Source organism: Chaetomium strumarium, assembly GCF_033439665.1.
Source record: "Chaetomium strumarium strain CBS 333.67 chromosome Unknown B0T15scaffold_3, whole genome shotgun sequence".
NCBI lineage: Eukaryota > Fungi > Ascomycota > Sordariomycetes > Sordariales > Chaetomiaceae > Chaetomium > Chaetomium strumarium.
This window is the reverse complement of record NW_026944431.1, coordinates 2,153,675-2,178,187: the sequence shown is the minus strand read 5'-3', so window position 1 is coordinate 2,178,187 and position 24,513 is coordinate 2,153,675. Positions and strand designations below refer to the sequence as shown.

Genomic DNA, 24,513 nt, shown 5'->3' with positions numbered 1-24,513 from the left:
CAGCGGAGGGGCTGTCACACCCCTGTCCAATCGACCACAAGTGGAGCTGTGCCGGTAACCTTCCAGTAACCTTCCAGCTCCAAGTTGCTACCTACACATCCCAGGTGCTCCGTACAGTATCATCTTGACCTAACCCAACAGCCCACGGCCCCTACTAGTACTGGGTTGGTAGATCCAACTTCGATACGATTGATTCGCCGCCGAGTTGCGCAGCTCACTCTTCATACGGACTATCATGGCTGATCTCGAGCGGACGGTCCTTGATTTCTACCAGATCTCTACGCTCAATCCGGGGCAATGGCCCGCCGAAAAGGACAACGACAGCGACGTGTCCGAGGACGAAGCCGCAAAAAAAAGGCTAACCGGAGGAAGTCGAGGTACCAAGCCCTGGAAAGGGCTGTAAGCACCAGAAGCAGTATTGTCCCGGGGTCTGAGAACTCGGGCAGCGGCGTCGGCAATCTGGTGCAGAGGGACGAGCCGGACCCTCTTGGGACCACCGACAGCGTTGTACGGACACTAAAACACTTGGGCGTTCCGCTGCAAGATGACTTGAGGCTTCGTGAGTCAGGCTTAGACGGGGAGCGCTAGAGCGGCCAGCGCGATTGACACGTAGCCCGTGGGCAGGCAACCGCTTCCTCCTCTCTTCGACAACATTCTCGCCGGCCCTATTCCTCTCTCAGATGCATGCCACGGCCGACACCCAATCTCTAATCAACGGCCTCGAGGTTCTCTCCAAGTCTATCGACCAGAAGTCGGCGTCGCTCAAGGTTCTCGTAGAGTCCAACTTTGAGCGCTTCGTCCGCGCCAAAGCCACCATCGATAATGTGTACAAGGAGATGAAATACCGCGGCGCCGATCCGACGCCCACGCGCGCTCGAGGCCACTCGCGTCACGCCAGCAGGGCTAGCTTCCGGAGTGGCAGCGGGCCCCAGCCCCTAAACAGCCCCCACTCGCCTGCAACGGATCCTCGTAGGAAGAATGCGTTGATCAAGGAGAGCGAGTTTGGGGTTCTCGGTATCAAAGCACCACTGCTGGACGTCTCGGCGAAGGCAGAGGATGTCTGGGGGCCCGCGCTGGGTGGAAGGGAGAAGGAAGAGCATCTCAAGACGGTGGCCTCTTGTCTCGACCAGTACAAAGAGTATGTAGAGACGAGCGCGGCGATATCCGACAGCATCAAGCGCAAGGACCACGAGACTCTGGTCGAGGAGTACACGAAAGCGAGGAAGTTCGCCGACGAGGCGAAGCGGCTAGCCGAGGAGGTCAGATCGTCGCAACCCACCGACGACCAGCTGTACCGTATCCTCCTGGCAGCGCGAATGTGGCACGATGTTGAGGAACAGATCCAAGTCCTCAAGCGAGACATATGGCGAAGACTCATTTCTCCCTACAACATGGCGAAGGCAGATAACGCAGGCCAGCACGATACCGACCAGCACATGGAGCTGATATCGCTTCTTTTGGAGCTGGGTGTCGAGGACAATCCGATCTGGGTCTGGCTGCTGAGTCGCTACGACTACCTAAAGAGCAAGATCCAGTCCACAGCTGAGCGAGCGAAGGTCGAAATCGAGATCTTGCGGCGCCGACTGGCGAACGCGGAGAAGCCGAGCCCACAAACGATTGCATCTCATATGCGGACGCTGGGAAGGCAGGCAATCGAGACCACGTCGAAGACCTTTGACTCCGCCGACGTCGTCGAGCTCTGGGAGATGAACGTTAGTTTCCTAACCAACCTGCTCTCGTCTCAGGGAATATTGGGCGAGGTGCTCGAGTTCTGGCAGACGGTGCAGGGATTCATTGATGGCAAGACGCAGAGGACTCTGCCGGTCGGCTACAACGGGGAGTCGCAAGACCATCACCGGCTTTCCCAGCAGGGCACGACAGATCTCCAGAAGGGCACAGTCGAGCTGATCAGCATGCTACGGGAGAACGTTCTCATGTTCTTTGCTGGACCTCCCCCCGAGGATCTCTCGCTGCTGTTGTCCCCTATGCCACCCCATTCGCCAGGCACTCCCGGCGCCGCTTCCATCTCCAGTTCTCTCTCACCGAGGGACCCCCGCTTCAACCTTGATCCGAGCAACCCGCCGCCTCCATCACCAAAGAGAGGAGAGGCCTGGGAGAAGTTTGCTTTTTGGCCGCCGTGGTCCAATTCTCTCAGCGGCGTGCATTTCCTTTCCAAGATGCTCGTCCTTGTTGGGTCGGGCGCGTCGGACATGGCGTCTGTTTCCCCAGTGGGGAGAGGAGATACCGCTGAGCTGGAGCGAATCAAGACGCTGGTGGGGGTCGCGAGAGAACGATGTGTGACTGCGCTCTGTGCGGCGTGGAATAGGGACGCGGAGAATATCAAGTACGTGGAGGACTGGAACCGGTCACCGGATAGTCGAGACGTGACCAAGATGCCGGCCAGCTTTGCCGCTTTTGAGGGTGCATTGCTCAGCGGGATGCAAAAGATCCTCTACATCTCGGATGCCATGTCGAAGCCGGGAGCAGGGGATATTGTCCTCCCTCCGCCGACGAAGCTGCTGCAGATGGTTCGTAGCCAATACGTGACCACTCTTTATAAGGCGCTCAGCGGGATGGTGGAAAACGCCGAGCGCTTCCCCAAGAAGACGGACGACGAGTGGACTGTGGACGCCGACGGATATGTCTTGCTGTATAACCCGGCGAACACGCAGCTTTCGGCGTCAGCTGTCGGCGGAGGCACGATAGATGCGGGGGATAGAGTACGTCCTCAACTTACGTGCCTCAAGCTTTCTTCCAGAGTCACTGATATCTAATATCAACCTCCCAGAACATCCGCATGCTTCTAACTCTCAGCAACCTTCAAGCGCTGCGTTCCAACGTCGTCCCGAGCCTGAACACGCAGTTCGAGAATGCCTTCTCGGTCAAGCTAACTGACGAAACGAAGACGATCCGCGACGTCCTCGGCCAGATCGACGCCCGTCTCTTCCAATCCTACACCCGCCCCTCCATCGACTCGCTCAAGCGCGTCATCCGCGCCGGTGTCTCGTCTCCGGACTGGTTACCGCCGCCCGGCTCCAAACCGCGCGAGGTCCGCCCGTATGTTTACGAGGCCCTCCTGGGACTAGTTCTTGTGCACACCCAGGTCTCCACAACCGCCGCCTCCCTCACCACTGAAGTGCTCTCCTACCTGCTCGAGCAAGTCTCCCGCGAGCTGCTCGACGCTTTCAAGACCCGGCCTCGCTACAACCTCGAAGCTCTCATGCAGGCGACGCTAGACGTAGAGTTTGTAGCGCAGACGTTAAGCCACTACACGACCGACCGCGCCTCGGAGCTGCAGAGCGCCATCTACCAGGAGCTGGACGGGCGCACCGACAACGATGCCCGCGCGCGACTGCAGGCCGAGCTGCCCGAGATGCGGGCCGTGCTGAAGCGGTTGCGAGAAGCGAGCAAGAGCGAGTTTGCTTGCTTTAGAAAGCCCAAGAAGTCGGCAACTGGTCGGGGTGCGTCTGTAAGTGGAAGCGGCCCGGGTCCTGGGCCACTGGAGAGAAGGGATACAGGGGGTAGCGTGGGGAGCATATAATAGAAATGTGGTGAAACGATGAATCGGACATTAGCATTGATGTATTCAGGAAAATATACCTCTGCCGCTTGCCAGCGGTCAGAACCAGTGACACGATCATTGGTATCCCCTCCCCCCTCCCCTTCCCCCTCCCCCCATTGCTCTGCACAATGACAGAGCGTTATCCCGACAATTACATCAACCGGCATCGCAGCATGTCTGCTAACGATGCCACAAACCCCCTACATTTATCTCGAAGTGAAGCCATTGCTGCCCTTTGGGCATTCCTTGGCACCCCACCACCTCTCATAATCGTACATGAGCGTATTCAGTCATAAAGCCATGAGCCGCCGCCGAACACAAATGCTGCGAGACCTCACAGCTAGAATCAAAGGAAAGAGAGGCGGAGCTCGCGGTATTAGGTCGTTTAGCGGCGCGGCCGGCCTCGATCAAGGGTCGGAGTTCGGGAGAAGGAGGGTGGAGCAGAACAGAAGCTCGAATGAGCGGGAATCGGTCGGAGAAAACGCAGGACGCTCCTGCTTTGCTTTGACCTGGGCGACTGAGACGACTTGTTAGCTGAGGCCAGCAGTGACCTACGACCACCGTGTGCCAACTCACAGTCGAGGTTGATCGCTTCAAAGTATTCCCTAATCGCCGGGTTCTCCTCCTCAGTGACCAACTTCCCGTCAATCTCGCGGCGCGTGGTCCGCGGAAGGGCCTTGCGAATTCCAAGGAGCATGTGCAGGAGGTTTGCAATGACATAGCCCTGTTGTGCAAAGCTGACCGGTTCTTTCTCGAGCGGCCACAGATGCCGCAAGTTCTCTTGCTCCCAGGCCTTGAAGGCCCAGCTGGACTTCTCAACACAGTTCAACAGAATCAGGACGGCAAAGTACATGTTGAAATCGATCTTGACTTTGCTGTCTTGCAGGACGCGCTGCATTCCTGTAAGGAGAGCCTTGCTGGTAGCGGCAGCCTTCCTTTCCGCTGCGGCGGCGAGCTGCAGGCAGATGGTATTAAAAAGCTCTCCGTCGGTCTCTTCCTTGACGGACCTGGCCGGTGCATCCTCGGCCCATGATTTCGCGTCGATTGTCCACTGACGCTCTCGGTCTAGTATCTCTACGAGACCCCACAACTCAAGCGACTTCTTGAGCAATTCATCATTTGTCTTCCCGGCGACATCCGCGGCTGTCTGTAGTGTAACCTGCATGAAGTGGGAGGGCTCGCGCCGGATCATGTCAGGCAGTATCTCGCGCATGTATGTCTCAACTCTCGCCGGCACGTCTTGGTTATCGTTGTCCAGCATGACAATCGGATAACTTGCCGGTTTGTCTTCTATGATCGTCGCGTCGACAAGCTTTCCTTCGGCGTCTCGGTCAGGATCACGCTGCAAGACCTGGAGCTGCAGACGGGGAGCACAGTCTGGAAAATGACAGGCCTCAACCACTATGCCATGGTTTGCGAGGTTCATGGCTTGCTTGAGCGAGTTTACTCGCGCCTGGGCGAGAACGATTTGGACCCCGGCAGAGTATAAATCCAGCTGCTCGGAGAACTTTGTGCGAACGCAGCCGGAACGCCACACTCTCGGGGAAAGGACCTTCCGGCAAGTATCACAAGGCGAACCCTGGGAGCACGTCTTTCTGAGGACTCGGCATCGGATGCAGGCACCAATCTTTCTCACTTCTTGAACCTCCTTTCTCCTGGTTGCGTTGAACCGTGCCCTGGAGTGGCGAGACTTGGCGCCGTTGGGGCCGCTGTCTAGACGGAAGACACCTTTCCCGAGAGGAGCTGTAGTGATCTGTATGGGGCTATTGTTGATGATGTTTGCCTGGAAAGAATCCGTCGCATATGTGATTTCGCCCCAAGGTTGAGGAGCACTCGTTGTTGGGATCGCGGGGGTACTAGAGACTGAGGAAGCTTCTTCTGCCACGCTCATGTCGGCGGCAGGGAGGTTGTTCGCGGCGGCGGCGGCAGCAGCGACGGCAGCAGCATTGGCAGTAGCTGTGGCCGCCTCGGCAGCAGCGGCGGCTTCTTCGCCGAGAATCTCGGGATCAAGGTAGGCAGGGTGCAGGCGCGCGGTCGCAGCTGCAGCCATGGTAATGTTTGCAGAGTCGGAGTGGGTATTCTCAGTGCGCAGGATCTCTTGAAGCCGCTCTTCGGCAGTGAGCACTCGCTCCGCCTCCGGTGATGGGGGTTCCACTGAATGACGGTTAGCGGAGCTTGTTCCTCGCTTCCCCAGCCGATTTGTGCACTTACGCTTAATTGCCTTAGGCGCGCCAATCTCCTGGTTCACCGGCGGGTCCTCGACAGTAAATTGTTCGTGCATTTCAAAGTGCTCTGCTGGCTGGCCGCCCCCGGGCTGTGCGGCAGCAAGGGGGGGTCCGCTATTGGGCTGCCCGCGGTCGTCGTTCTTTTCATTCAAATCAATCTGTCTCGAAACTTCGGCGAGGACTCCGAGGGCGGTCCAGTCGCGCTGCATCATGGGCAAATCGACAGAAGAGCCATTGGCCTGCGCGCGAGCCTGGGCCTGGTGGCTCTGCTGGAACCTCTGCGAAGCATGGCTCATGCCTGACAAGGTTAGAAGAGCATTGACTCGCTCGGCCTCGGAAATGGCAGGGCATTTCTTCGTTAGGTGGCTCGTCAAGCTGTCGAGTCGGCCGCGCGGGAAGTGCTCTCCGCAACTGTGGGTAGAGATGCTTAGCTAGGTATACGGGAAGACACCGACGAACAAGCGGTGGAAACACGAGAGAATGAAATGAGCGGGAATCGAGGGCAGAAAGAGCGGCAACTCACGCTTTGCAAGTGTGGGGATAGCGATTGCTTTGGTCCTGCAGCTTCGGTCCGCGTTCGAAATACTGCAGGATGAGCGCATTCGGCCGTCTTCCCATTGTTGCAATCAAAACAGCCCGACTGACGCTTCGATGGGTCGGAGGAGGACTAGTCGGTGAGCTCGTCTTGGTGCCGGCGGAGGGGTCTCGTCCCGTGGACTGGCGAAAATACTGCCGGCTAAAAAATGTTGGCGGTCAATCAAGCTTGCTCTTAGGCCCTTGCTAGCGTGCGGCTTCTGTCACGTGCTCAGCTGCGAGAGCGGTGGCATGAACGGCGAATTACCATACCATGGGTAGTATCGTCCGGATGCACTTCGTATGTATTACATGTACAGTAATCCATACAGTCATAGGTATTGTATGTACACGTTAAGTACCTGGTACTTGCTTCGGTACAATAACCGAACTTTAAGTGATCTATCCGTATCGCAGTATATACGTATTCGCCCGCATTACAGAGATCTTATCCATATTCGAATAGCAATTATAGGGCACAAGCAGTCGCAGAACTCATGATTATCCGAATCTCATTCGCATGGCTGGGAAATAGCTTGAATAGAAGAGGTGTGGCACCCGTACAGCCATGTATTGTAATGTACATGCTATATGGAATACCGATACAGCAGATTTCCAGCCGAAGCCTGGTAACGTTAGTGTAGCTGCTCGACATGCTAACTTACCAGCTGAAGGTACCCACCACTAATTTTCCCCCGTAGCATTGGTGACGGGAGTTCCCACAAATGTCGGGCAGAACTCCGTCACCGCTGGGTTCAATCTTGTCCGTACAGGCTGCGTCAACCACGCCAAGTTAGAACCAAGTTAGAGCCAAGCTAATCTACATAGCACTAATAAGCGCTTCGATTCCAAAGCGCCGGGTCCAGCCGAGTCAAAGCTCGCTCCGTGGTGTCGGCTTGTTTCATCCGCTCGATAACGTCGGGCGCCGGCCGAAGTACCCCAGATCCCAACGTTTCTGTACCGCTTGTCGGGATACCCGGAACAGGCACGGCAGCATCGCGCTGTTTCCAACGTGCACGATGGAGTAATGCTTCGTGACCCGGAATACTGGACGCGCAACCTCGTGACCACCTCGATCGCCTTAGACGCTGGCGTTCCCCTGATGAATGAGTGCCCGGCTGTGGCTATTGACACAGCATGTCAACAATGCTTCTCGTCCACCAAACAGGCAGCGTCAAGATCGGCGAGGTGGTGCGCTACACGGTAACCTACAAGCCCTCGGCCGACCACATCCTCCCGTCTCCCGAGTTCTTGTACCTGCGCATCAAAAACACCAGCGCCATTGCTCTCCGCGCCGCCTTTGTCCACGGACCCTACACGCTGTCGGTCGCCGCATACCCATCAACATTCAAGCCCTTCGAGAAGTTCGAGGACCCGCGTCGCTATGGCGTGCCGGAGTTCGAACCGATGCTCAAGGCCGGCGCCGTTTGGAACTGCCACCTGGCCGTGCCCGACAACATCCGCCAAGCCGCGGGCGAGGGCAGCAGCAAGCATGGGCACTTCGGGGCGGGCCCAGAGCATAACCAGGACAGCGTGTCGTGGGTTATAGAGATTGCGTCACAGGTCATCTTCTCCAGCTCGGCATCGGTACACTATGAGATTCTGTTGGCGCGCGACGAGAAATCGCTGAACCTGGGATCCGCCCTGCCCGTCCTTGGGGGCCAGGTGCAAGCCTCTCAGCCAGGGCGCGTGAGCGACTTTCAACAGAGCGCAGGCGCGTCGAAGCACCACCCAGCCCAGCCAAAGGGGGTCTTCTCTAAAGCCGTACACCTGAAAGTGGAAGACACTGCGGCCCTGTGGAATACTCCGCAACTCCCCGGATGGGACGATATGGGCTGGCTCCGCGCCAGGGAAAGCGAGGGCGGTGATGCGCCAGTTGAACCCGCGACCAAGAGCGGGAAGCCCGAAAGTGCAAGGCCGTGGCCAAAGAATAAGCAGATAAAGGTCCATCTGGTTGTGGTCACGCATGGCTTGCACAGCAACCTTGGCTCTGATATGCTGTTTCTGAAGGAAAGCATTGACGCAGCAGTCAAGCAGGCCCGGATAGACGCCAAAGCCCGCAAGGCTAGGGAACGAGCTGCGAGGAGGCGCGCTAGCAGTGGGGTTGATGCCTCGACGGAGGCTCCTGAGAGAAGCAGTCAAACCCCTACCCCAACTCCTCCTGGTACCGAGAAGGACGCAAGTGGGAGCCACAATGGTCAGGAAGACGATGGGAAGGGAGGAGAAGACGGTATGCCTGATAACGATGGTGACGTTGACGATGACGATGACGATGAGGAGGTCATTGTACGCGGCTTCTCCGGGAATGCGACGAAAACTGAAAAGGGCATCAAGTACCTGGGGAAGCGGCTTGCGAGATACATCTTGTCTATGACCTACCCGGATCAACCCTGCTTGCCTACCGCCAAGGCAGCGTCGGAAGCCATCGCCCACACGCTCAAGACGAGCGCGCAGAGCAAGGCTGCCGAGGAGGTGCATAGGCACAGCTCGGTCCATCAGGGCTCGTCACCCGGGGGTAAGCGGTTATACAAGTTCACCAAGATCAGCTTCATCGGCCATTCCCTCGGCGGCCTGGTACAAACCTACGCTGTAGCGTACATACAGAAGCACTCGCCGCAGTTCTTCGGGCTGATTGAGCCCGTCAACTTCATTGCATTGGCTTCGCCGTTTCTTGGGCTTAATCACGAGAACCCGCTCTACGTAAAATTCGCCTTGGACTTTGGCTTGGTGGGAAGAACGGGCCAAGACCTGGGACTGACCTGGAGAGCCCCGACGATCGCGCGGAACGGTTGGGGTGCCCTCGTGAGCAACCTTGGGGAACAAGCCCAGAAGCGCGTCTACGGGGAGACGCAGCCAGAGTCCAAGCCGCTGCTCCGGATCCTACCCACTGGTCCCGCGCACAAGGCGCTCAAGAGGTTCCGTAACAGGACGGTGTACTCCAACGTGGTCAACGACGGCATCGTGCCGCTCCGAACAAGTTGCCTCCTTTTCCTCGACTGGCAAGGCCTGGGACGAGTGGAAAAAGCCCGGCGGGAGGCGGGCCTTGTAGAGACAGTCGTAGGGTTCGGATGGGCCGAACTGACGGGTGCAACTGCCACTACTCCGAGACTTGTGCCCTGGTCGCCGGTAGAGGTGGGAGACAAAGACGAGACCACCGGTGGCTCGGATAAGACGACTCCGCCACGGCGCCGGCCCGAAGACTCTCACGAAGTCCCTCAGCCGCCGACCAATGCCATGGTGGAAGACGACCAGGAGAGTCTCAGACCAATGACCAGCTCCTACCGAGAACTTGAACCGACTTCTTCGGACCTGCAGCATCTGCAGAGCTCAAGCACAACGAATTCATTTCCCTTTGCCGGGATATTTAACTTCTTCCGCAGCGAGACCCCAAAGCACCCGCCGGCTCCGTCGCCCAAGGTCACCAAGATCTATCAGCGAAGCCAAACCTTGAAGCCGGATGCCTTATCCGCGTCCGACTCTGCCACATCGTCCAAGTCTAGGGTGACTAGTGGAAACGAGCTCACTGAGGAGACCGAAAGCATGACGGCGCCGCCGAGGACAACCATCTTTGAGTCCGCCGGCGACCTGCTCAACCCGAAGTTACCATCCGTCGAATTCCTCATCGACCCGTCCAAACGTCCCCGGACCATCTTCCATGACCGCGTCTACCATCCATCTGACATTCCGCCGCCACCGCTGAAACAGCGGTCTTCGAGCCCCCTGAACCTGCGTCGCCGGACACAGAATTCGAGTTCGTCTCGGAGGACCACGCAAAGTGAAGCCTCCTCGGCACCGTCACCTCCACCACCGGGACATAAGGGCCCCTCGGCAGCTCAGCCATCCTACCACAGACATAACGCCAGCGGGGGTGATGGGTCGACCATCCACACTGACACATCAGACAAAGACATTGTCGCCACACCACCGGCTGACACCAACACCAACGAAGTCGCGGACTTCGATATCGACACCTCACAAATGCGCGTTGAAGAGAAGATCGCCCGCGCCTATCACCGCGGCCTTTCGTGGCGCAAGGTCCTCGTCAAGCTGGAGCCCGACGCGCACAACAACATCATCGTGCGCCGTACCTTCGCCAACGCCTTCGGCTGGCCTGTGATTGAGCACCTCGTGCAAGCGCACTTCAGCGATACCGCTATCGCGCGGCGGAGGGACGAGGACGAACCGAATGTGGACCGGGTGAAGAAGATCACGGAAGGCCCTGATGAACAGGGCCGGGAGACACGGGATCATGGTATGAGAAAGAATGCCAAGGGGGAAGGCGTTACTGTCGGTGGCAATGACGAGGCCGCCGAACGAGGAGAGGAAGGTGATATAGTCCCAGAACTGCCTAAACCGAGCCCGAGGAGTGAGAACGGCAGCAGTAGAGGGGTCAATGCGCTCGGAGTCTTTGCGCCTGCTGCCGGCCCCGGATTCGCATCGCCGACCACACCTCGGCCGACACTGGACAGGCTCGATTCGGTAACGTGGAGCGATCGGGACTGGGTAGACAGTGAAGGCGAAAGTGACGAGGGGGCACACTGGCGGAGCCGGAAGAAGGAAGCTGGAGCGGATAGTGCAGGAAAGAGAGGGACGAGTGGTGAGAGGAGCTCGAGTCCGCTGATGTGGAATTGGACCGAGAAGATCGTGGGGAAGGGCATTGCGAGCCGGTCGAAGTCGCCCGCAGCCGGCGATAGATAGTAGGAAGTAGTAGTGGAGGCTTACGCGGTGAAACGCCTCAAAGGGAGGTGTTGACGGCTTGCGGCTTGTGCAGCGCTCTGCTTGTGTTTACTATTTAACGACTGATACTCATGCTTGGAACATAGATGCACCTTGATAAAAATGCTCAAGGGGGGTCGAATTGTTGTCCATCGTTCCTGGCGTCCAAATTGTGTGCCGACGCTTTGGTTTCAGAGCCTTTGCGGCAGAAGCGCGATGAACTACTAGTAGGTACCTGAGAGCGGTCCGCTCCCGGCTTCCATTCTTGCATCTGGGTTCGAGGGTATTGTAGAGGACAACTCTGAGTTTTGTAGACAGTTACGAGGCCTCCCTGTCAAGCTCGTTCTCCTCTTAGGTTATTCGTTCTTTGCCTGGTTTTCCTGATCAGTTCATTTGTCATTTCCATTTTTCGATTCATCTTCCCCTTACCTTAGAACCTTTGTCACCCGCTACATGCTCCTAGGAAACCAGAAGGACTTTCTAGTCGTGCGCAGAGTATTCATACAAGTTGTGGTCCGATTAAGGAGGCGTTGAAAGCCGCTATAGATATGTTGGTATCAAATCCCCAATCCTTAATCAACCAATCAGGGCGTGTGGCTCAGTTGGTAGAGCGTTCGCTTAGCATGCCCCAGTGCATGCGAAAGGTCCTGGGTTCGATTCCCAGCTCGTCCACAACATTTTACTCCGTACCCTATTGCTCCTATAGGGCTCCTTTTGCATAGTACAACTCCCCTATAACTCCCCGGTAATGCGAGCTTTACTTTTGAGCTCGGCTATAGCAGAATAGCCAGGATACTATAAGCTGTTCCTTTATATCATCTTGCGGAGCCTACTTAGTTGCGCGTCGTGTATAGCTCTATAGTATCGTACCATGCTAATAAAGTAAGGAAGGATATACGGAGTATAGTGGTATGTATGATGGTTTGTATGTACGATGGTACTGTAAGTCTAGCATAGCCGATGAAGGGGCCGTTAACCCGGTTATGTCGAGAGCTTTCCGCCTTATAGATTGACCACGCCTTCTCCGGGTAAGCTCAATGTTACCCTCGTCATGTGCGGAATATTACCTAGCTTAAATATTGTTGAAGCAGGCATTATTACGGATGTGTACGGATTACGAATACGCTGTCGTGCTTCCATATGGTTAGAGACACGCTTATAGGGAGGTAGCCTCATGCTATCTTGATGGCCGTTGACCGCCACTTGGGTTCCTGTTCGTCCAATACAGTGCGATTCATGGATTGCTGCTGCGCTGTCATTGCAGCAAGGTAATCGTCCACAGAACGATTCAATATATCCTCTGCCATCTGACTACGATCCAGGTCCCATCAGGAGAACTTCTCTCCTACACTAGGTACGGTTGCGCTGTCCCTTTCAATCGGTCCACATAAAGGTGGGGTGGGTGGTGAATCGGAATGGCGGGCGATCGATGTCACCCAATCCAATGGGGCCAGCTCCGGGTACGGCGAATTTGGGCTTGCACCCCCATTGGCACAGTGCGTGGAAAAGCGCCGGTGCCCTTGCGGGGGAACCTCTCTTCCATCATCCATGATGTGCGCCGCCTTTGCTCTTCCTTTTTCCTCCTACCGTTTTTTCCCCTACGTTTTCGAGAACCTTCGTCTACGCCCCGGGAACAACCGCCTCTAATTATAGTCTACGGGCACCCACAGTACACAACGTGCCCGGTGTGGACGCTGCTCCCTTGGATCCGCAGGGAGCGTGCATGTGCTGAGCTACCCTCCCAGATTGTCTGACCATGTACGCTGTCTCTGTCGCCTTTCCCCCTCCCGTCTCTATCATGTTACTGCCCTGTCCCCACTTGCTCCTGGCGATCCAAGTGCAAGGAGCCTAGCTCCTGTGTAAAACACATCCCCCCCGCCGTCTGTTCACTCTACTCTCCGTCCCGGCCGCGGGTTTTCCCTTTGAGATTTCGGAGTCTCACGCTTCGCCAATCGACCGAGAGGTGATCGGTGACTCAAGCTAACTGGATGGTCTTCACTTTCTAGTCTGTCGAGCAGCAGTTGTGATCCTCTTACACCCGACCCTACCCGGGCTAGAAGCGTCCTGCCACAATGCACATCAAGGACATGTTGGCGGAAGCCGAGAGGACCGGCGAGCCGTCCTTCTCGTTCGAATATTTCCCGCCCAAGACGGCCCAAGGTGTTCAGAACCTCTACGACCGGATGGAGCGCATGTACAACTTTGGCCCCAAGTTCATCGACATCACCTGGGGTGCCGGCGGCCGCATCGCCGAGCTGACTTGCGAGATGGTGGTTCAGGCGCAGACGTACCTGGGGCTCGAGGCTTGCATGCACCTTACATGCACTGACATGGGCGAGGAGAAGGTCAACGATGCCCTCAGGAAGGCATACAAAGCCGGGTGCACCAACATCCTAGCTCTCCGCGGTGACCCGCCACGCGACAAGGAGAAATGGGAGGCGACCGAGGGCGGCTTCCGTTACGCCCGCGACCTTGTGGCACACATTCGCAAGATGTACGGTAACCACTTCGACATCGGTGTGGCCGGTTACCCCGAGGGCTGCGACGATAACAAGGACGAAGACCTGCTGCTCGACCACCTCAAGGAGAAGGTTGACGAGGGCGCTTCGTTCATCGTCACCCAGATGTTCTACGATGCCGACAATTTCATCCGCTGGGTCGGAAGGGTCAGGGAGCGCGGCATCAACGTGCCTATTGTTCCTGGCATCATGCCCATTGCGACCTACGCCAGCTTCCTGCGTCGCGCCAACCATATGAAATGCAAGATCCCCGAGGACTGGATGGCGAAGCTCGAACCGATAAAGAACGACGATGTGGCAGTCCGTGAAATCGGCAAGACACTCGTGGCCGACATGTGTCGCAAGATCCTCGCTGCGGGAATCCGCCATCTGCACTTCTACACCATGAATCTTGCACAGGCGACTCGCATGGTCCTAGAGGAGCTGAGTTGGCTACCGTCGCCAGAGCGGCCCCGGAAGCAGGCGCTCCCCTGGAAGCAATCGCTGGGTCTGGGCCGTCGGAGCGAGGATGTACGCCCCATTTTCTGGCGCAACCGCAACAAGTCGTACATCGCGCGCACTCAGGATTGGGACGAGTTTCCCAATGGTCGTTGGGGCGACTCTAGATCTCCAGCCTTCGGTGAACTGGATGCCTACGGCATTGGCTTGACCGGTAGCAATGAGCAGAACCGCAAGAAGTGGGGGGAGCCTGCTTGCATCCGAGATATTGCCAACCTTTTCGTGCGATATCTAAACAAGGAGATCGATTATCTCCCATGGAGCGAGGCACCCGTGGCGGACGAGGCAGATCTAATCAAGAGCGACTTGATTGAGTTGAACGGGCGTGGGCTGATCACCGTGAATTCTCAACCAGCTGTCAACGGTGTCAAGTCAAGCCACCCGGTCCATGGTTGGGGCCCTTCCAATGGCTACGTTTACCAGAAAGCCTATCTCGAAATGTTCGTCTCACCTGAGCTTTATCCGGAGCTCAAGCGCCGTATCGAAAACCATCCCGACCTGACCTACCACGCGGTGACCAAGTCTGGCAATCTCGAGACCAACGCGCAATTCGAAGGGCCTAATGCTGTCACCTGGGGCGTCTTTCCCGGGAAGGAAATTGTCCAGCCGACGATTGTCGAGAGGATCAGCTTCCTCGCATGGAAGGACGAGGCCTTCCAGTTGGGCACAGAATGGGCCCGCTGCTACGACGGCGGCAGTCCTAGCCGTCTAGTCCTGGAGGAGATCATGAACACGTGGTACCTGGTCAACATCGGTAAGATGATCGAGGACTCTATTTATTCTTCAGTAGGTGAGCGCGGTGCTGATAGGCATGCAGTGAATAACGACTTCCACCGTGGCGAGACAATCTTCGAAGTTTTGAAAGGCCTAGAAGTACCAAACCTGGACAAGGTCCCGGAGCCTCGTGCCAATGGGGCCAAAGACGTCCCGAACGCTACCGCTAATGGCGTCGAGGCGTCAGCATAATTCAATCGTCAAATCCTCTTCTCGGTCGGACTTGGATCGCTCAACCGAGCCAGCCGACTGGTTGGAATGGCACACTTCTCTTTCAACATTTGCGTGGCTGCAATTACTCTTCAACATAAACGGCAATTTTAATATCCACCTATCCATCCGCCGCCTGGGGCGAGACGTGGGACTGGACCAAAGGGGAAATGGACGAAGAAGCGCATTTGAACGCCGCAGGCAAAATTCAGCGATATTTAACATACAGCAGCATGCATATGGGAAGGCGTTCTTGTGGGTGGGGTTAGGCGAACAAAAAGAATGCGTATGAAAAAAAGGGGGCAAACATGCATTTTCCAATAGGTCGGTCTTGGTTTTTCAACAAAAAAGAGAAGGCGGACAGGCGTGTTGGATTAGGATGGGATGGATTCAATCATCAACTGGTAGAACGGGGAAGTCAAGGGGGGGGGCAGGTGGGGGAAGGAATGGCCCACCCCCAGGTTTTCAAGCATCACCGATATCTCAACGATACCCAGGGCAATTCAGGTAGCATCTTATTTTTCTCATGTATGCAGGAAGAGAGACTTCAACAGTGGCTGATAAACAAACAAGAGTAGCCAAACATTTGACCAGAGTCGAGAGTGTTGGTCGGATGAAGGTGTTGAGAGATTCAACCGGCTTTGTGTAAGACACCCACCATGGAACACGGGATCGAGGAAGACATGTGATAGGGAGTCCTCCTACCTGGAGAGGGTCTAGCCAAACCTTTGTACATACTATAGTACGCTCCGCAAGATTGGTTGTTAAGCATTGCTTCGTGCAATTCTGCCTTAACGTACCTATCGAACTAAGCCGATCTCGTCCTTCCACTCCGTTGTTGCTGTTGTTGTTGCCGTTGTTGCTACTGTTGTTGCTACTGTTGTTGCTACTGTTGTTGCTACTGTTGTTGCTACTGTTGTTGCTACTGTTGTTGCTACTGTTGTTGCTACTGTTGTTGCTACTGTTGTTGCTACTGTTGTTGCTACTGTTGTTGCTACTGTTGTTGTTGTTGTTGTTGTTGTTGTTGTTGTTGTACTGTACATACAATACTTGGTACATTTGCACTCAATTCACCATATGTGTACACGACACTTTACACCTCCTTCTCTCCCTCTCCAGTTTGGGACTCTGTAACCGGAAACAGGGTTGTACTCAATCCCCAGATGGTCAGACCCCCCCCCCCCCCCCTCCGTGGCCCTACCCCCAGCCGCCTCCCCCTCAGACAGCAGAGACTTTTGTCGCACTCATATGGTAGCTGAGGCTAAATCCAGGTTGGCACTACTAGTAGCCCCACGAACCTTCGTCCGCAACCTCATAGTCCATCTCGTTTTGATCCTGCGGTCGCCGCTCAAGCTGGATGTGCACGTCCTTATCGCTGCTACTACCCGTTGCGTCGTCCGTGGTCGCGGTAACTTCCTCGTCCTTGGCGCCAGTGCCGCCAGTGCCGCCGGCGGCGGTCGTGATCCTGGGGCCGTGCCGGCAGAGCTCTTGCCTGTTGCTGCCGTAGGCCTTGCCGAGCCGCCGCCCGGCGTTGTGGAAACGGAGCCCGACGAGCCGTTGGCTCCGGCCCAGGCGAGCTCAACCGGGGAGCCCTCGATTCCGGGAATCTCTTTGTTGTGCAGCAGGATCGAGTTGAAGAATTTCTCGGCGGTTTTGCGGTCTTTGAAGGTGATTTCTGTTGAGGTGGGGGCCGTCTGAATATCAGTGAATTCGCCAATACCCTGGCAAAATGCAAATACAACATGTTAGTCTCCCCGGGCGAGCGTCAAAGTAAAAAGGGTGCCGAGATAGATGGCACTCACGAAAAGGTATTGGCGCAATGTCTCGTCCTTTTCAGACACGGTGAAGTCCACACCCGTCAGGACCACCTTCTTGGGCCGGTTATCAAGCGAGTATGCCGCATAGGCGGCATGGACATTAGCGCGCCCGCGATATCCTCCCCGGTACGACCCGCGCGCCATGTAGCGCGATGGCCCCCGCCATCCGCCTCTTCCCCGTCCGTACGCAGGAGACCACGACGACGGGGCGTCTATGGCATCCGGATCGATCCCCATCTCTCTTGCCTCTGCCTCGAGGGCTGCAAGCTGGGCACGAAGCGCTTCCGTCTGCGTCATGGGCTTGGACGATTCCGATTCGTCCTTCGCGTTGTCGGTTTTGGTTCCATTGCACCGGGCAAGTCTGGCTGCTAGTTTCGCCTTCTCCTCCAGCTGCTTAGCCATGAGTTCTTTCTGCTTCTGCTCGAGCTCCTGGCGCTGCCGCTCTAGTTCCTGTCTCTTTTTTGTCTTCTCCTCGAACGCCTTTTGCTTTTCTTCTTGCTGCTTCGCAAACTCTTCCAAATCGATCTCAGCTCCGGGGCTAGCGGAGGAGCCATTAGCAGATTGCGCCCTCTTTTTGCCGGATGCACTGCCGCTGGTGGTTTGTGTAGGATCGTCGCCCTTGTGCCAGTAGACTTTGACGAAGCGGTTGTCAAAGATGACTTTCGGCGACTGGTAGGCCGCATTGGCGGAATCCCAGCTGTCGAATTTCACGATGGCCAATCTCTTATATGGTTGCATCGAAACCTCCAGAATCATGCCAAACTGCGAAAAGAAGTCCCTAACCTGACCTTCGCTGAAGTTTTCTTCGGGGATGTTTTCCACAACAATTGTTGATTTCGTCCTGTCATAGACAGGGCCCTCCGCGGAGAAAGGCGCTCTCTCAGTTCGTTTTTGACGGCTATGGTGTCTGCCGCCTTTTTGTCTCGGATGCTGGCCGGACTCAGGGAAAAGCTGCTGCCCCTGGAGCGGGCCCGGTCTGTTCAGAAGATCGGGCATGAGAGCATTAGTCGGGTCATATTCTGCATGCGAATTAGCCACCAGGTGACCTGAAAGGCTGATCTCTAGTATTGCGAACCACGAAACACATACCTTCAACTGCTGAGGGCTGCGGCACGGGCTGCACACCGCCAAACGGGGGGCCAGCAAAGAGAGGGGAATAGAACGTGTCAGCACTGTGCTCGAACATGCAATTGCTCCCTCGCTGACAGTAGCCCTTCTTCTCCCAGTCACGACACTTCTTCCTTCTCCTTGCCGGAGGCTGCTCTCGGTCGTGCGACAAGAGCTCGGGCATGGGGTGGCCGGCCGCAACACTCATTCCATACAAGGCGTCCATGGCGCCCTTCGGGTCAAAGTATCCGACCGTTGAGGGGACGGGCGCGCTTTGCGAAGGTAATTGACCAGGCGGAGGGTACGGTGAAACGGTTGGCGCACCCCCTCCAAAGGAATTCAGGCCGTCCTGTCTGGGCCCTGGGCCACCAAATCCCCCTCGCCGAGGCTGCTTGAACCCCATCCCACCGTAGCCAGCATCCCTGCCACCCTGGGCGTTCGGGTCGTCCCAGTCGACATATGCCCGCTTCCTCCCGTTTCGGAAAGGCGGTTGGTAGGCCGGAACTAGGTTGCTCGGAGTAAAGTCGTAGGGCAGGCCCGGGGGTTGCTGAGCGCCGGCAGAGGCGGGAAGGGGCGCATGTTTAGGAGGCGGGGGAGGGGCGCCAGGAAGATATGATCGGTATGCGAGCGCCTCAAACACATCGTTTACAAAGACGGACGAGTCTGCAGGAAGCGCGCGTCAGCTCACGGAACCCAGATGGTGCACTTAAGGGTGGCCCCATGAAGTCCGCCTACCTTCTTTGAGGAAGTCGGGTATTTCAGCCTCGCAAAGTTTGCGCACGTCGTTAACGTCGCCATCGTGCCGCAAGAGAGCCAATACGTAATCGGCAAGCACGTCGGCATCGGCGTCAGATCTGTGGCAGCGGGCGCAAGATGTTAACTTTCCTCAGTCCCAAAGCGGATCACATGGAAGAACCTACATATTCTCAAGTCGCTTGACGATCCATCTTTTCAGGTGAGGCGAGTCCTCCTCTGAGAACAGCATTGTTGATGATATCTTCTGTTTCCTGTCGATGTTTCCATGGGATGCACAGGGTGTGAAGATTTTCCTTTGAGTTGTCGAAGCTTCGTCACGTCAATTGCACAAGCTTGGATACCTAAACTTTGTTAGAAGCTTCAAATCAATCGTCGGGCGGTATCGTGGAGCTTGAGAGCAGGGGTTGCTACTAGCGTAGTTTTCTTGTATCCGTAATGTTGGGTACGGGTACTGTTTACGAAACCAACATGATCAACAACAATCGAGGGTAAGATACCTCGTGGAATGTCCCAAGATTTTCATGCTCCGAATTGCAGAGAAACCTGCCCTCATGGTCTCTCTTTGTCTTTCGCCGGGGATCATTGAACATCGATGTAATACTAAGGTACTACTCTCTTAAAATCCGTACTAGATTCTAGTCAAGCCCAAATTTCGCGCCTTCAAGTTCCCGTAGGAGATCCGGGAAGATCATACAACTAGATAAGGTAAGGTACTTGCACTCATGACCGCCTTTGACAACCTGCTAGGTACGTTATTTACCTACCTGAAGGTACCTACCTAAGGTAGGATGTAAGGAAAGGTGCCTTATTTTAAGTCCAAGTGCAGCTCCTAGTCTTACACTGTCCCTTAAGCTCAACCCTTTGACACCTGCAACTCGTAACATAACCTGGAAGTCACCGACCTGTGAACATCGATTGCGCCCAGAAGCTCACTAGGTATGCATTTTACACAACTCGCGGTTGCCACATGTATAGAATGTCTAAGTGCAGATCTACTTAGTCACGGTTGTTGATATATAAGGTAATGTACATGTACATACATGTATGTATACAAGCACATCCCATACGCACTATATCATACAACGCAGAGCTAAGGACTAACCACTTTACTTTTCGCCTTCTCCCTTCAGCCGCCTGAGGATATCCTCCTCAGACAATTCCGCTTGACTCCCCTTCTTCTTCTGCGCCGCGGGATCGCCGACATTCAGATATCCGCCCTGTGTCCAGACATCATCATACGGCACGTTCTCCTGCTCTGTTCTCCTTGCGCTCCTTGCCCATTTCGGCGTGGCCTGTCTCACCAGCTTCCCTGGCCTTCCCCCGCCTCGCGCTCGCAACTCCTCGGTCTCCCTGCCCTGTACCTTCTCGGCATGCCACCGCCCATCCAAGTCCGTGTCCATGACGTCGGACTCCTCCCGCCTCTCTTCCCCGAGTATCTCGGCCTCCAGCGGCGACCCAGACCGTACCATGCTGGTCACTGCGTGCACCGTCTTGGGGCAGTTTTCGGTGATGAACTTGAACTCCCTATTTGCCTCGTGCGACCAGAGCGCCATCTGCTCCAGGTCCATGTACTCCTTGGCCAGGATCAGCAGGGTATGCGCAATGGGCCGCGGCCGGGCCGGGTTGGTGCCAGCACGGCGCAGTTCCAGCGGCAACTGGTTCTTCTCCTTCGCCTCGGCGCGCACGGCGTACCAGCCCATCCACTGAGGCATCAGCACCTCTTCACATACGGTGAAGGCCTGGCGCCACTGTTTGAGCCGGGCCAGGCCCTGGACGTGGTAGTTCCAGTTCTTGCTGTCGAGGTCGAAGCCGCGCTCGCGGACCGTGCTGACCAGGTTCATAAGGCCTTCGGGGTCTTCTGTCTGGAGGTACAGGCGTTGCATTGTCTTGAGGGGGTTGCAGAGCCGGAAGCGCTGGGCGTAGATGACCGGCTTGCGCGGCGCGGTGGGGTCCTCGGCGCCAAGGTGAGCCGAGGCGGGCTGGTACCGCTCGCTTGATCTCTCGAGGATGAGCTCCCATGTCTGCTTGACGCGGTCGTACTTCTTCTCGTAGAAATCGGCGAGCATGACGCTGTGCAGCAGCTTGAGCGGGATGGTCTCCTCGGTGCCGCGGGAGGGATACCGAGAGTTGTGGAGCTGTACGATTTGCTGCACCGTGGCGAACTCGCGCATCTGCGTCAAGATGAATATCACTTTGGAGTAGAGGCCGACGACCGAGCGGACGTCGTCTGGCGCACCCTGCTCCTCCCTCTTCATGGCCTCGTAGAAACCGCGCAGGATCCTCTTGAGGAAGTGCTGTCCGCGGAGGCCCCGCCGCTTGCTGGAAGGGAGCTGCTGCCATCTTCCCAGCGCGTCGATGACTTTGGTCATGCGCATCGCCGACTCAGGGTAGTTCATCTTGGCCATCAGCTCGTTGGTTCTGAGCGCCATGTGCGGCTCGCCGCTGTTGATGAAGGCCGCCATGAGCATGACGTAGTGGTCTGCCGTAGGCTCGAAGACGCCCTCGCGGTGGGCTACCCGGAGCAGGTGCATGGCATGATGGGACTGGCGGGCGTAGAGCAGCGCCAGGATCAGTTGACTGTACGTTTCCTGGTTGTAGGCGATCCCCAGCGACGACATAAGCTCGAGCAACCGGTTGACCGTGGTCAGATCTCGCCGCCTCGCGTTATGCCGAAGAAGCCCGTTCCAGAGGAAAGTATAGTCGCCGGCGATTTCCCGTCTCTTTGTGAGCTGGACGCACAGTTTCTCCGCCTCGGCATGCCGGTCGTTCTGGCAGTACGCCTCGGCCAACGCCCGCATCATCGCCACGTTCGGCTCAATGTTCCGCTCCCTTGCCAGCTGGAAGAGTTCGAGAGTGAACTGAAGGTCGCCGCGGAAGCCAGCCATGTGCATCATGGTGGCGAACGTGTAGTCGTCTGGCTCGCATTCGTTGCAAATGTGTGCAAAAAGATCGATGGCTCCTTCGTAATCCCCTGCCTTCGCGTAGGCGTTCAGCAAGATGTTCCATTGCTTCACCTCGGGCGGCTCCCCGGATCTCTCAACAGCACTGTCCATGACATGGCGGGCTGCCTCTGGATCGCCCCGGACCGCATGAGCATGCATGAGGTTCGCGACCCACTTTGGATCTTTCTCGACCTCGACATCGTAGTGTTTGGCATACTCCTTGACCAGCCGCATGATGGACTTGATATCGCCACGTCCCGCATAGAAGGCCATGAACTTATGGTATGCCCTCTCATTCAGGCGGCCATAGTCGCGGTACCAGTCCTCCAGAAGCAGTTCCATTCCATGGACGTTGTGTGGGAAGAAGATGTCAATCATGACACGCAGGACGGACTCGGCCACGCGCGCTTTATTGGGAAGCGCGCGGTACTTCTTGTAGAGGTCGCTCGCGAGCCTGTTCCGCCCCTGCTCCGCGTTGAGGATGATGTAGCGCTCATAGGATAGCGGATCGCGGGCACGGTCTAGCATGAATATAACATCCGACGGTCGGAACAAGTCCAACGAATGTCTGACGATGTGTTTCAGAAACGAATCGACAAGCGCGGTGCGTTTGTCCAGGCGCTCAGGATCGTTTTCGAGGAACTTGTACAGCTCCCTGACTTTGACCTCGAAGTTCTCTGTTGCAGCCAGAGTCGGGTAGCTGATTCCCAGCCCGGTGCTTCGTGTGGTTGCGGCCTCGTGATTCACCGGGGACTCTGGACTATCCTCAACCGCAGAGTCAGCCGGGGAAATGGCTCCTGCGTCCTGCACAACCCCGGACTCGACAGCAAACTGGGTGTCTTGTGAAGATGCTGGCTCTTGCCCGGGCTTCAGTGCTGCCACCGCTGTCGATTCAGGCATCGACTTTGCGGTCTGCTCGGTTGATGGCGCGACTACAGACTCGACGTTCTGCAGTTGCGCCGACTCGGCATCTGGCTCCGCCGCTTTCGGTTCCGCAGAAGGCTGTAGTTCCGCCGCAGCCACCGGTGTGGCATCGGGTTCAACGTCTTCGAGCTGCTCTGACTCGACTACCTCCTCCAGACCTGGCGCATCCGTCGCTTCAACGTCGGGCTGCGTAGTTGTCTGACTCGGTGGTTGAAACACAGGTTCTGATTCCCCCTTGATGCTGAAGTACAGCTGCCACGCTTCCAGAATCAAGTCCCATGACGACAGCTCAAATCCGTAGGACAGAATGTAGTCCAACGCTCGACCAAACCCACGCTGTTCCATTGCAGTTCTGAAAATCGACATGGCTTCTGGGACATTGTGCAATGAAAGCCGCGCCTTGACCGCAGCACGGACTATGTCCTCGGTCCACTCGTCGACTCGATAGTGCGCAAACAGGTCGTTAACTCTCCAAGCTTCGATTGGGCGCGTCGACGGAGCAATGGCGAGGAGAACATCGGTTGTGAAGTCGTCTTTCAGGCTCGGATCAAGATTCGCGTAGAGCTGAAAGATCTGATCATAAGCGCCGGCGTGGTCGGAATATAGGAGTTTCCGCAACGCTTCTGGATCTGCGAACCCGACTTCTTCCTCAGCTCCTTCCTCAGCTCCTTCCTCGCCACCACCCTCATCGCCGTCTTCATCTTCAAAGTCATACTCGTGATATCTTTGCTTCCCGACGTCATGCTCCTCTGCTTCTCCTAGGCTGCCAGACTCCCTCGCAGCCGCATGCGAGGTCGAGGGATTATCCGAGTGGCGAGAGACCGCTGAGGTGAAGAGACGCGACATGCGGCTTGAGGTCCTCGGCCTCGGATCCAGGCGCACCGGGTGTATCAGATACGGCTTTCGTAAAAGAGCTGCGGTGCCGGTCGGGTACAGGAAGTCAAGGAGGAATCCGGAAGCTGTCATCGTCTCGGGCGGCTTGTTGGGTTTCGTCGGCGGCGCATGAGAGGTCGGCTGGGCGGGAGGCATGCGCATGAGGGCCTGGCAGGCGTCGATGAGCTCCATCTCCGCAGCTCCATGGTGCCAGAACGTGGTATGGAGCTTGCGGCGGCTTTGCAAACAAGACCTGGCCGACGGAAGAACTCGCTGGAGGCTGCTGCTGCACGGCTCGATGCTCGTCGCTGTCCTCTCCAGCATCGCGTTTAGAGCACTCCGCGAGAAGCGACGATCTACTCAATCCCAGATAACCAAAGAAGCGGCCGGTGTGACTAGTGCCGCATTGTCCTCAAGCGAGTTCCCTACGGCTTGCCGCTATGTGTTCCGAGGAAAAAGCACAACAAAATGCGCACCGCCGCGCAGAGTCATAGTGGACGCCTCGCAGTCCCCTGGGTGTCTATTGGAAAACTGAGCTCGTCGTACTCGGAGTCACGGGAGAAAAATAACCGGGCTCGCTCCAGAGATCACCCGGAAGCTGTTGGGTGCGAGCGGCGTGTCCCGAAAAAGCGACCAGAAATTTTGGACCCGGCGCCGTCGGCGGTGGAGTAACACGGGTCCCAACTTCCAACTTGTTAAGTGGCGCCATCGGCAGGAGGTAACTACCTATCACAGTAAGGTATTGTATTCCGTACTATATATGTATTTACTGAATACAGGATACCTAGCATTTCGGACTGCCTTACACAGGTACAATACAATATATCTATATTACTATGGTATTGTACTCTTGGGCCGCAGTCAAAAGTATGCTTTGCAGTCGAATCTCGGGCCTACTGGCGCCCTGTATGGAAACAGTAGAAATCGTACTTCTATGGTCAACTTGCTGAATTACCTGGTAGCTAAATACCTACTCATCAAAGCAATTACTGTAGTTTGTTTCATAGAGACCTTATT

General features: G+C 56.3%; 6 protein-coding genes and 1 non-coding gene across 7 annotated transcripts; 4 read left to right on the top strand and 3 right to left on the bottom strand.

Annotated features, from left to right (window-relative positions):
• Positions 1-38: 38 nt before the first annotated feature.
• On the top strand, positions 39-3,677 carry B0T15DRAFT_528743 (exocyst complex component Sec5-domain-containing protein). Its single transcript, XM_062869060.1, has 4 exons — positions 39-328; positions 358-559; positions 625-2,720; positions 2,789-3,677. The coding sequence occupies exons 1-4, from the start codon at positions 236-238 to the stop codon at positions 3,539-3,541; spliced, it is 3,144 nt and encodes a 1,047-aa protein (XP_062722750.1). The 5' UTR covers positions 39-235; the 3' UTR covers positions 3,542-3,677.
• B0T15DRAFT_432092 (uncharacterized protein) lies at positions 3,670-6,500 on the bottom strand. The gene is made up of 4 exons (XM_062865749.1): positions 6,311-6,500; positions 5,774-6,198; positions 4,139-5,716; positions 3,670-4,079 (listed from the first exon to the last, which is right to left on the bottom strand). Exons 1-4 carry the CDS (start codon positions 6,403-6,405, stop codon positions 3,970-3,972), a joined length of 2,208 nt encoding a protein of 735 aa, XP_062722749.1. The 5' UTR covers positions 6,406-6,500; the 3' UTR covers positions 3,670-3,969.
• A 575-nt stretch (positions 6,501-7,075) lies between these two features.
• Positions 7,076-11,517, top strand: B0T15DRAFT_159589 (putative serine esterase-domain-containing protein). The gene is made up of 2 exons (XM_062862094.1): positions 7,076-7,123; positions 7,189-11,517. Exon 2 carries the CDS (start codon positions 7,498-7,500, stop codon positions 11,056-11,058), a length of 3,561 nt encoding a protein of 1,186 aa, XP_062722748.1. The 5' UTR covers positions 7,076-7,123; positions 7,189-7,497; the 3' UTR covers positions 11,059-11,517.
• A 146-nt stretch (positions 11,518-11,663) lies between these two features.
• On the top strand, positions 11,664-11,748 carry B0T15DRAFT_t100. The gene has a single exon. It is a non-coding gene; the product is annotated as a tRNA-Ala (tRNA).
• A 1,015-nt stretch (positions 11,749-12,763) lies between these two features.
• B0T15DRAFT_159548 (methylenetetrahydrofolate reductase-domain-containing protein) lies at positions 12,764-15,258 on the top strand. Its single transcript, XM_062862093.1, has 3 exons — positions 12,764-12,834; positions 13,083-14,847; positions 14,911-15,258. Exons 2-3 carry the CDS (start codon positions 13,149-13,151, stop codon positions 15,057-15,059), a joined length of 1,848 nt encoding a protein of 615 aa, XP_062722747.1. The 5' UTR covers positions 12,764-12,834; positions 13,083-13,148; the 3' UTR covers positions 15,060-15,258.
• Positions 15,259-16,358: 1,100 nt separating this feature from the next.
• On the bottom strand, positions 16,359-19,132 carry B0T15DRAFT_501550 (uncharacterized protein; the record flags this gene model as incomplete). The annotated part of the gene is made up of 6 exons (XM_062867399.1): positions 18,922-19,132; positions 18,737-18,855; positions 17,984-18,664; positions 16,880-17,913; positions 16,629-16,798; positions 16,359-16,569 (listed from the first exon to the last, which is right to left on the bottom strand). The coding sequence occupies exons 1-6, from the start codon at positions 18,984-18,986 to the stop codon at positions 16,359-16,361; spliced, it is 2,280 nt and encodes a 759-aa protein (XP_062722746.1). The 5' UTR covers positions 18,987-19,132.
• A 530-nt stretch (positions 19,133-19,662) lies between these two features.
• Positions 19,663-24,138, bottom strand: B0T15DRAFT_528734 (uncharacterized protein). Its single transcript, XM_062869059.1, has one exon. It carries the CDS (start codon positions 23,818-23,820, stop codon positions 19,864-19,866), a length of 3,957 nt encoding a protein of 1,318 aa, XP_062722745.1. The 5' UTR covers positions 23,821-24,138; the 3' UTR covers positions 19,663-19,863.
• Positions 24,139-24,513: the final 375 nt, after the last annotated feature.

Coding starts and splice junctions, on each gene's coding strand:
- B0T15DRAFT_432092 (XM_062865749.1), bottom strand. CDS start 6,405: ATGGGAAGACGGCCGAATGCGCTCATCCTGCAGTATTTCGAACGCGGA. Junction 6,199..6,310: donor TATCCCCACACTTGCAAAGC/GTGAGTTGCCGC, acceptor CTCTACCCACAG/TTGCGGAGAGCACTTCCCGC. Junction 5,717..5,773: donor CGCGCCTAAGGCAATTAAGC/GTAAGTGCACAA, acceptor ACCGTCATTCAG/TGGAACCCCCATCACCGGAG.
- B0T15DRAFT_528743 (XM_062869060.1), top strand. CDS start 236: ATGGCTGATCTCGAGCGGACGGTCCTTGATTTCTACCAGATCTCTACG. Junction 329..357: donor AAAAGGACAACGACAGCGAC/GTGTCCGAGGAC, acceptor CGCAAAAAAAAG/GCTAACCGGAGGAAGTCGAG. Junction 2,721..2,788: donor CGATAGATGCGGGGGATAGA/GTACGTCCTCAA, acceptor TCAACCTCCCAG/AACATCCGCATGCTTCTAAC.
- B0T15DRAFT_159548 (XM_062862093.1), top strand. CDS start 13,149: ATGCACATCAAGGACATGTTGGCGGAAGCCGAGAGGACCGGCGAGCCG. Junction 14,848..14,910: donor GTGGTACCTGGTCAACATCG/GTAAGATGATCG, acceptor ATAGGCATGCAG/TGAATAACGACTTCCACCGT.
- B0T15DRAFT_528734 (XM_062869059.1), bottom strand. CDS start 23,820: ATGCTGGAGAGGACAGCGACGAGCATCGAGCCGTGCAGCAGCAGCCTC.
- B0T15DRAFT_159589 (XM_062862094.1), top strand. CDS start 7,498: ATGTCAACAATGCTTCTCGTCCACCAAACAGGCAGCGTCAAGATCGGC.